Source organism: Pituophis catenifer, unplaced genomic scaffold, assembly GCF_029215685.1.
Source record: "Pituophis catenifer annectens isolate HBS135680 unplaced genomic scaffold, rPitCat1.0.hap2 SCAF_12, whole genome shotgun sequence".
In the NCBI taxonomy this organism is placed as follows: Eukaryota; Metazoa; Chordata; class Lepidosauria; order Squamata; family Colubridae; genus Pituophis; species Pituophis catenifer.
The window spans coordinates 14143827-14154251 of NW_027256892.1; the positions used below are offsets into that span (position 1 = coordinate 14143827).

Consider the following 10425-nt stretch of genomic DNA (forward strand, 5'->3'; position numbering starts at 1 on the left):
TGCCCTAAAAAAACCAAAAAACTTACCCTATGACAAAATGTTCATGATAGAAGCTCATACTTTCTTGATAATGGTAGTATTACTTCTAACTAGGCACAAACATGCTGCTTGACAAACTTTTCAGGTTTTTTGCCCAGTATAAATATTAAACTAAATGATCTGTAGATTATGTCCTCCTTCCCTTTTTGAACATTGGGGCATCGTGTTCCTTTATCAACACCTGCATCTCATTATTTCTCTAAGAGATTTCTGAAATTACAGGGTGACTCTGCAGCTGCTCTATTTTAGCAAAAAGTACGTTCTGTGCTTAAATAAAAAAATACAACTGTCTTTCGGTTATGAACACAGTGAAACAATAAAATCGATCAGTTTAACCTTGGTGTTGCCAAGTGTACAGCCCTTCAACAACAAACTGAGCAATATGTCCATTTGAAAATCAACCTTAAATTTACCAAAATAATTTGGAAATGCAGCCAGCCACACAGACAGAGATAGATAGCACGGAATGAAGTTGCTTTTATTCAAAAGGTTATGAGTTCTCCTACAAAACAGATCGGAGAGTCTGTGCTTTGAAGAGTTCAGGAATTCCATCTTTCTTATCATGGTAAGTGTCCTAAAATGATACAGGCAATGTTGTGGAAAAAAGAGAGAGAAGAGAAGGGAAGGGAAAGGCAGGGAAGGGAGAGAAAGAAAGAGAGAAAGAAAGAGAGAGAGAGAGAGAGAGAGAGAGAGGGAGAGAGAGAGAAAGGAAGAAAGGAAGAGCAAAAGAAAGAAGAAAGGAAGGAAGAGAGAGAGAGAGAAAGTAAGTAAGTGAAGGGCAGGCAGGCAGGAAGGAGAGAGAGAGAGAGAAAGAAAGAGAGGAAGGAAGGAAGGAAGGAAGGAAGGAAGGAAGGAAGGAAGGAAGGAAGAAGAAAGGAAGAGAGAGAGAGAGAGAGAAAGTAGGTAAGTGAAGGGTAGGCAGCCAGGAAGGAGAGAGAGAGAGAGAGAGAGAGAAGAGAAAGAAAGAAAGAAAGAAAGAAAGAAAGAAAGAAAGAAAGAAAGAAAGAAAGAAAGAAAGAAAGAAAGAAAGAGAGAGAGATGTTATAAATCCACCAAAAGTAATATATCCATTATTACTATACTCACTGTATCTACATCATTAGCTAGATTGGATGCATTAATACAAGTAATGTAGTAATGCAGTAAAATACAACCACAGGACAGGTTTAGATATCATACAGCTCCAGCTTCTAAAGGCTTTGGGAAACCATGTGATGATGCTATCAAATATACAGACATTTTTACTCCTTTCTTTTATCAAGGAGTGGTAGATTTTAAAGCACACAACAGATAACTGCTTTGGCCTCAATACCATGACCACTTGATTCTTCTTCTTCTTCTTCTCTCTCTCTCTCTCTCTCTCTCTCTCTCTCTCTCTCTCTCTCTCTCTCTCTCTCTCTCTCTCTCTCTCTCTCTCTCTTGCGTTTTTTAATCTTTGTAAATCTCAAATATCTGGGTACCCCTGATAACAGAAAATTACTCCTTACTCCATGGTTCAATCTATGTTCAGTACTAGCATGGAAGCATCTTTTCTAGGCTGCCCTTGAAAGCTACAAGATAGCTTGGAGAAGTTGGGATGGCCCTACCTTCCTATAACCTCTCTTCCCTCTCTACCTGAACCACCTGGGCAATCTACTGCCATAACTGACCTTCTGCCTAGTATTGTAGATCACACCTTTAACTTTTCCTAAGCATGTTTTTTTTTTCAATCTCCAATTCCACCAAACCATTTTGAACTCCATATAATGTTCTTCACTCCAGCCAATTTTAGAACATGGAAGGTCACTCATGGCCCCTAACCACGGCACAAAGATAACTTGTCAATGGTTGGTGTTGCCTTTGTCCCATGCCTGCCCCATAGCAGAGGCAAAGCCACCCGTAGCTGTTCCAGTTTAATGGAGTTTTTTCTCTGGTTGTGGTACCCATTTTGCCATCAACATGAGAGAGGGAACTTCAGTGACAATGTGTTTGATAAGGTGGTCAGGCATTTGGGTCTGCAAGCTCCTTTCTCACTTTGGGGTTGCGTTCATAAAATATGTATGATGAAAGAAAAATTTCTGCTTTGGGCTCATCCTTCCCCCATGGCTGAGGGACAACTTTTTTCCTGGAGCCATTCAGTTTTGAGCAGAGGGAGGCTTTGATTTTTTTTCATCTGGGCTTCAAATGGTTGTCCAACGTATTTGAAGGGTAGCCAGTGATGGAAGGTTTACTTCCATGCATGAATTACACCAGAGGTGTTAAACTCAAGGCCGGGAGCTGGATCCGGCGCATGGGGTACTTAGATCTGGCCTCTGGGGCCGCCCTGGAAATAGCAAAGGACTGGTCCGGGGTGCCTCTGCCAGAAAAAACAGAGCTCGCAAGGGCTGCACACGGCCCTCCCAAGCTCCATTTTCAATGGCAGAGGGTTGCAGAAGGCCATCCCAGCTGAAAACAGAGCTTGCGAGGACTGTGCATGGCCACCCCAAGCTCCATTTTTGCTGGCAGGAGGCCGTCACAGCCAAAATGGAGCTCGGGAGCCCGTTTTTGCTGGCAGAGCACTCAGGCCACCACAGGTGCCCCCAACGCATCGAGCGATGTCGAGCTGGCCACGCCCACCTGGCCACGCCCACCCTGGGCCCCAAGGTCAAAGAGAACCCTGATGTGTCTCTCAATGAAATTGAGTTTGACATCCCTGAATTACACTAAAACAGAAGTGAAGGTGCGATGTTGGTGGGGAAATATGTAAAATGGCTGGAACGTACCAAACACATCACACGCCTTTACACAATCAATATAGTTTGAAAAATTGTTTTCATTGCCTCCGCAGCCATGGTAAGTAAACGCTCTGCACCGATGGAGTTTAAAATCATAATAATATCGAGTACTATGTTTTTTGCACCATCCTTTTTTGGGATATAATCTGCATCTCCTGGATGTAACTAAAAGATAAGAAAATAGGGTGAAGGACAACCCCTTCCCATAATTCTCCCCTCCGTCGTCTGTGGAGATTCTCAGTCATCCAGCTCATAATTATCTCAAAGGTGCTTTTTCAAAAGGCAGCGGGACTATTTTGTTTTTTCTTTCAGGAAGAAGAAGAAAGAAGCTTAACCCGAGAAGCTTCATCAGTTGTGATAGCAGGGGTGGTGGTATATATTAATCTTTATAATCTGTTCCAATCTTCCCATTTTTTTCCATATTCATTTCTTTTATATAATTCTTTATCACAAATTAATCATTTTTCACCATATCTTGTTATTTCAGCTTCTGCCATATTATTCTTTTTTTTCAAGTTTACTGAAGGATCACTACCAGTATACTGAAGGATACGTGGAAGGATACTGTCTTAACTGTCAGTACCTACTGTATTTTTCGGAATATAAGATGCACCTTTTTCCCCCAAAAAAGAGGGTGAAAATCTGGGTGTATCTTATACTCCGTATGTTGCCCCACCCAGCCTCTCAAACGGAGGTTTCAGAGGCTGAAAAAAGCCTCTGAAAGGAAGCTTCAGAAAAAAAGCCTCCAAACAGAGCTTCAGAAAAAAAGCCTCCGAAATAGAGCTGTTTCGGAGACTTTCAGAGACAGAAAAAACAGTTTTTTTCTGAAACAGAGTTTCAGAAGTTTCAGAGGTTGAAAAAGAAGCAAGACACAGAGCTTACAATCAACAAACCTGTTGCAAAAATTCACCTCTGGGAACAGCTGATTGGGGGTATTTCAGGAGGCCGATCCACCCGCCAATCAGCTTTTTTAAAAATTTCCTCCCCAAAAACTAAGATGCGTCTTATACTCTGGTGTGTCTTATACTCCAAAAACTACAGTATCCTTCTATTCCCGCTGTCCCCTGCCATCATAACTGATGAATTTTCTTGGATGAGAAGCTAAATATTTTCTTCTTCCTCCTCAAGGAAAAAAAAAAGCGTCTTTGAGTCTCCGTTACATCACATCTTTTAGAAGTACAGAATGATTCTGGAAAGGAGAGGCAAGAAAACCTGTTCATCTATGCCTTTCCTTTCCTGCCTCCCAAGACAGTCCCATCAAATGTCCAGCAAGAGAGACCTTCACGTATGAACCAGTTCTCCAGGATCCCAGATTCAATGAAGGCATGGATTGGAAGGGAATTTACAGATCGTGTCCAATCTCCCTTTGGCATAAGTTTCTTACTAAACCATCTCTGAAGGGTATTCATCCAATCTGTTCTAAATCCAATCTAGCATGAAGGAATTCTCTAGAGCAATGGTTCTCAACCTCTGGCCTATGGACCAGTGGTGGGTACCTAGTTAGAAAAACATGACCGTTTTTCACAGTTATGAACTTTGCAGCATCCCCATGATCACATGGTCAAAATCCAGATGCTTGGCAACTGGCTCATATTTATGCCTCCCAAGGTCATGTGGTTACTAACTTATCAACGGCAACGATTCACTTAACAACTGTGGCAAGAAAGGTCGTAAAATGGGGCAAAACTCACTTAACAAATGTCTTGCTTAACAACGGAAATTTGGACCTCAATTGTGGTCGTAAGTGGAGGACTACCTGTAGACAGGACGAGAGGTCCATCCACCCATTATTTCAGTCCTACCCAATTTTAGCGTGTTTCAATCAACTTGAAAAATAAAAGTTTACCCATCCCTGCCATTCTTATTGCTGATGGCCTGTCTCTTGTGATGTGATACTCTTTTGTGTGCAGGCACATACACACCAGTGGTGGGTTTCAAATTTTTTTACTACCGGTTCCGTGGGTGTGGCTTGGTGGGCGTGGCTTGGTGGGCATGGCAGGGGAAGGATACTGCAAAATCCCCATTTCCTCCCGCTCCGCTGGGACTCGGGAGGCAGAGAATAGATGGGGCGGGCCAGTCAGAATTTTTACTACCAGTTCTGTGGGTGTGGCTTGGTGGGCGTGACATGGCTTGGTGGGCGTGGCTTGGTGGGCGTGGTAGGGGAAGGATACTGTAAAATCTCCATTCCCTCCCCAATCCAAGGGAAGGTTACTGCAAAATCCCCATTTCCTCCCACTCAGCTGGGACTCGGGAGGCAGAGAATAGATGGGGGTGGGGCCAGTCAGAATTTTTACTACCGGTTCTCAGAACTACTCAAAATTTCCACTACCGGTTCTCCAGAACTGGTCAGAACCTATGGAAACCCACCTCTGATACACACACTTTCATTGTGAGTCCCTGTAATATACTGTACAGACAACAGCATACATACGTTTCTTCCAGTCAATATTTCCAGCTGTGTTTTCCGTGGGTAACTCAAGATCTAAGAATAAGAGACAACTGAGTGAATATTAGATGCAAATATCCTGCTTGGAAATAATATTACAAGAAGTCCTCAGCTTATGGCAGTTTACGTAACTTCATTCAAAGTTCCAACGGCGCTGAAAAAAATGACTTATGACCATTTCTCACACTTATGACCGTGGCAGAATCCCCATGGTCAGGTGATCAACAGTCAGATGCTTGGCAACTGGTTCAGTGTCCCAGGGCCGTGTCACGTGATCCCCTTTTGCTGCCTTCTGACAAGCAAATGCAATCGGGAATCCAGATTCATTTAACAACCAGGTTACTAACTTAACAAATGCAGTGATTCGCTTAACAACCGTGGCAAGAAGAGTCGTAAAATGAGGTAAACTCGCTTAACAAGTGTTTCACTTAGCAATGTAATTTTTGGGCTCCGTTGTGGTCATAACTCAAGGACTACGTGTACTTTATATCATTTTCAATAAAGATCAAATACGGGAAAACATTAATCAGCTCAAATACATTGTCTAAACTTTCATTAAGGAAAAATTCCTTATTAGAATAACATTGTTAAATAAAAAGATTGCTTTTTATATCATATGGGGATTAATGAGGAGTTTAAAAGTGAAAGAGCATTAAAAAAAAAGTGAAAGAGCATAATTTTAATATAGCCATCAGGAAGCTCAAGCATTAGACAGAAAAGGAAAACAGAAACATCCATAAATTAAACAGAATGGTAGTAACAATGTAGATAAAACAAAACTAGGTGATAATGCTTAGAACATTACCTGATATACAGGTGGTTCTCAGTTTACAACAGGTCATTTAGTGACCATTTAAAGTTACACTGAAAAAAAGTGACTTATGTCCATTATTCACACTTACGACCGTTGCAGAATCCTCATAGAGACGTGATCAAAATTTAGATTTTTGTTCTGCCCCAGCTACGGACCCCAAAGAATGCAGCACGCACAAAGTCCATACAAACCTTAGTTTACTAATTAAGGACTACTAATGAGCTTTCTTAGTAGTTGTTCAAATACAAGTGCAGTTTAAATCAGTCTTTTCTGAACAAGGGCTATTAATTTAACTTTATTAACAGCCAACAAAAATCCAAAGAATAATAACTCAATTCTAAGGCACAGTATTTCAGATAACCGTAATCTTACTGTGGTTGGCAGAATGCCCAGAAGCAATTTGCAGGAAGCTGATAAGATAAGCAAGACAAGACACGAAGGTATGTGAATGAAGTTGTTCCCTGCAAATTGCTTCAGTCGGTGTTCTTCCTTAAATAGGCTAAGGGAGTGGCCAATTAGCCCCAAACCTTACTCTCACGGAGACCTCCTCCTGAGGAGCCACTCCTGCCTTTTGGCAGCTCTGCGTGCCCGTGCATCGAGAAGAGGCTCCTCCTTTTCCCCCTCTTCACTTATGGGAGCTTCTGGAGGTTCTGAAGGCCCTGGCTGAATCCCCACCTCTGGCACCACATCTTCTCCAGCCTCCTCATTGTCTGACTTGAGTACCAGCTGCACAGGCTGCTGGTGCAGCATCCCCCCAGCCTCCTCGCTGTCGGAATCAGCTACTAGCTGTACAGGCCGCTAATGGGCCACAACAATGTTTAGAATCTGGTTCATATTTATGACGGATGCAGTGTCCCGGGGGGGTGTCACGTGATCACCTTTTGCGATCTTCTGACAAGTCAAGGGGGGAGCCAGATTCACTTAACAACCGTGTTACTAACTTAACAACTACAATTATTCACTTAACAACTGTGGCAAGAAAGGTCGTAAAATGGAGCAAAAGTAACTTGCCAAATGTTTCACTGAGCAACAGAAATGTTGGGCTCAATAGTGGTAATAAGTTGATGACTACCTGCATAGTAAAACAAATGCACAAACACACACATATCTGCCAGAGAAATCCAGTAACAATAATTACAAATTTTGCAAGAGGGACCAAAATGATTCAGCATGAAGCATGAAAATAAATCTTCAGATACCTTCAAAATTAACAAATTGAGAGTTCAAATGTAAGCAAGTCTTGGCAGCTCCTTACCAAATTTTTTACACTGGTAAAGACAATCCTGTAGAGTGGCAAAGTTATTTTTATTGCCACCACAACCTCCATAAACGAAGTTCAGACATATTTTTTTCTTGTGATCATAGTAAACCCTTTCCAATGCTTTTTTGCATTTTCCTTCCTTTGGTGATAATTTGCATTTATGTGGTAGTTGTCCTGGAAAATATTTGAAAAAGAGAAGAACAAAGATTTTGCAGAGACTTTAATCTTAACTTGAAAAACATCAAGTCCATGAACTGAAAGATGTACTTTATGTACTTTAAACTTCATTTTGAAAACAGAAACAAAATTATTTGAAGTCTTGTTCGCGAAATTACGGCAAAAGAGCTGATCTACACTACACTTGTTACCGGTTAGCAAAGGGCTTCATTCAGTTCCTGAATTTATTTATGTAGTCTGCTTCCTTGAACTGTAACCTATTCCTCGGTTTTACACAATGCACTAAAACAACTATGTAACTACTGTATAGTACCAAGGTAGCACTGAATAAGTGATCTGGTTAAAGATGCTTAGTTTGTCACTGACTTGCAATAATAATAATAATAATAATAATAATAATAATAATAATAATAATAATAATAATAATAATAATAATAATAATAGTGATGCACGAATTGAAGATAAGCAGCAAGAAAAAATCACAAAGTACCGGGACTTACAAATTGAAGTTGAGCGACTGTGGAAAAAGAAATCGTGTGTTGTCCCGATTGTAATTGGAGCCCTCGGAGCAATACCCAAAGGGCTACCCCGCTATTTAGAAATTCTAAATTTGCCGGACTTGAACATTTTGACTCTACAAAAAACCACCTTACTCGGAACAGCTTACATCCTCCGAAGATACCTTAACAGTTCCTAGGTCCTTGGTTAGGACTCGAGCTGCTGAGCTATTAACCAGCCTCAAAGGCTGTGAATCTCACTAAAGATTAACCAATAAATAATAATAATAATAATAATAATAATAATAATAATAATAATAATAATAATAATAATAATAATAATTTTATTTCTATACCGCCCTTCTCCCAAAGGACTCAGGGCGGTGTACAGCCTATTAAAAGCACATGACAAACATCAATTAAAATAATTTAAAATTATTAAATAATTCGGCTCAATTTAAAACCCCAGAAATTTAAAACACCCAATTTAAAATTATTATGTTGATAGCCCGGCCTGGCAGAACAACAGGGTCTTCAGTGCGCAGCGAAACACCCGGAGGTCGGAGATCTTACGCACTTCCGGGGGCAGTTCATTCCACAGGGCTGGGGCTCCCACAGAGAAGGCCCTCCCCCTGGGTGTCGCCAGCCGACATAACTTGGCCGATGGCACCCTGAGGAGACCCTCTCTGTGGGAGTGGACTGCCCGTGGGAGGCTATTGGTGGCAGAAGTCGGTCTCGAAGGTACCCGGGTCTTATGCCATGGAGCGCTTTAAAGGTGGTGACCAACACCTTGAATCGCACCCGGAAGACCACTGAGAGCCAGTGCAGCTCGCGCAGGAGGGGTGTCACGTGGGCACAACAAGTTGCGCCCATAACCACCCACGCGGCCGCGCGGACCAGTTGGAGTCTCCGAGTGCTCTTCAAAGGGAGCCCCATGTAGAGAGCATTACAATAGTCCAGCCGGGAGGTGACAAGGGCGTGAGTGACCGTGCGCAATACTCTGGTTTCTCTTCAGATCGTATAAATCTTTTGCGCAAGGCATCCCGATCCAGAAAGGGCTGCAACTGGCGAATCAGGCAAACCTGATAAAAGGCCCCCCTGGCCACGGCTGTCATATGCTCTTCTAAAGACAGCCGCGTGTCCAGGAGGACACCCAGATTGCGAGCCCTCTCCGTGGGGGGCAAAGATTCACCCCCAATAGTCAGCGATGGCACCTGCTGACTATATTGGGGCGCCGGAAGCCACAGCCACTCGGTCTTGGAGGGGTTGAGTCTGAGCCTGTTCCTCCCCATCCAGACCCGCACGGCCTCCAGGCAGCGAGACATCACATCAAGGGCATCGTTGGGGTGGTCTGGGGTGGAGATGTACAGCTGAGTATCATCAGCGTACAGATGACACTTCACCCCAAAACCACGGATGATCTCACCCAGCGGCTTCACATAAATGTCGAACAGAAGGGGCGAGAGGACCGACCCTTGCAGACCCATATGAGACAGGTTCCCACCAGTCTTCTCTTGGCTTCCCATGTATGTTCTCAGTGCTCCAAAATGAATAATAAATAAAACATAAGATAAAATCACTGCACAATGTTAGCTCAATTCCCATTCCTATGCAACCCTTCCTTTTTGCAGCTGTTGCCTAACATCCAAGATACAGAAAGAGTTGCACCGAGGGTGACAAGCTGCCCAAGAGGAAGAACGTTACCTGTTAAGTCTTACCTTCCTTCTGGCAGCCAGATGTGACAAATTGTAGGATCAGCAGAAGGCAGATGGAGCCCCAGGCGTGCATGGCAATTTGCTTCTAGAAAATATTTATTTCTAGGTAAACCCAGTTTTGTCAGTGCTTAAGGGAGAGAAACCAATCCCTTGGAGTGAGTCAGTTAGATAGATTTTTTTCTGAGGCTGCTCTGCTTTAACTGACGTTCTCTTCCTGTATTTAAATAAAATATGACTGCTTTTGAGCCAGGAACACGGGGAAACCATAAAGTTAACCTTGGGTGGTCAGGCATTCACCTCTTGAGCATATCATTTTATTCATGGATGGATTTGATTTATATGCCACCCATCTGATCCTACAAAACAATTAGGAACTTCCTTGGTTAGAGGCAAGTGGAATTTGGGGATCCTTTGGGAATTGTAAAAAACAATAGAGAGAGGCTATCACAAGATGCGGGGACGTAGTGGCTCAGTGGCTAAGACACTGAGCTTGTAGATCGAAAGGTCGGCAGTTCATCGGTTTGAATCCCTAGTGCTGCGTAACGGGGAGAGCTCCCATTTTTGTCCCAGCTTCTGCCATCCTAGCAATTTGAAAGCACGTAAAAAATGCAAGTAGAAAAATAGGAACCACCTTTGGTGGGAAGGTAACAGCATTCCATGCGCCTTTGACGTTTAGTCATGCTGACCACATGACCAAGGAGACGTCTTCGGACAGCGCTGACT

At 42.7% G+C, this 10425-nt stretch overlaps 1 protein-coding gene across 1 annotated transcript; it reads right to left on the bottom strand.

Annotated features, from left to right (window-relative positions):
- Positions 1–2262: 2262 nt before the first annotated feature.
- On the bottom strand, positions 2263–9775 carry LOC139323096 (kunitz-type serine protease inhibitor A-like). Its single transcript, XM_070952315.1, has 5 exons — positions 9721–9775; positions 7308–7487; positions 5224–5274; positions 2781–2957; positions 2263–2372 (listed from the first exon to the last, which is right to left on the bottom strand). Exons 1-5 carry the CDS (start codon positions 9773–9775, stop codon positions 2263–2265), a joined length of 573 nt encoding a protein of 190 aa, XP_070808416.1.
- Positions 9776–10425: the final 650 nt, after the last annotated feature.

What these genes read in the sequence shown, in the direction of transcription:
- LOC139323096 (XM_070952315.1), bottom strand. Translation starts at nt 9,775, where the DNA reads ATGCACGCCTGGGGCTCCATCTGCCTTCTGCTGATCCTACAATTTGTC. An exon ending in AAATATTGACTGGAAGAAAC is followed by an intron (nt 2,958 to 5,223) that starts GTATGTATGCTG and finishes CTTATCTTTTAG; the next exon opens with TTACATCCAGGAGATGCAGA. An exon ending in AAAGGCGTGTGATGTGTTTG is followed by an intron (nt 2,373 to 2,780) that starts GTACGTTCCAGC and finishes TTTCTGGCAGAG; the next exon opens with GCACCCCGGACCAGTCCTTT.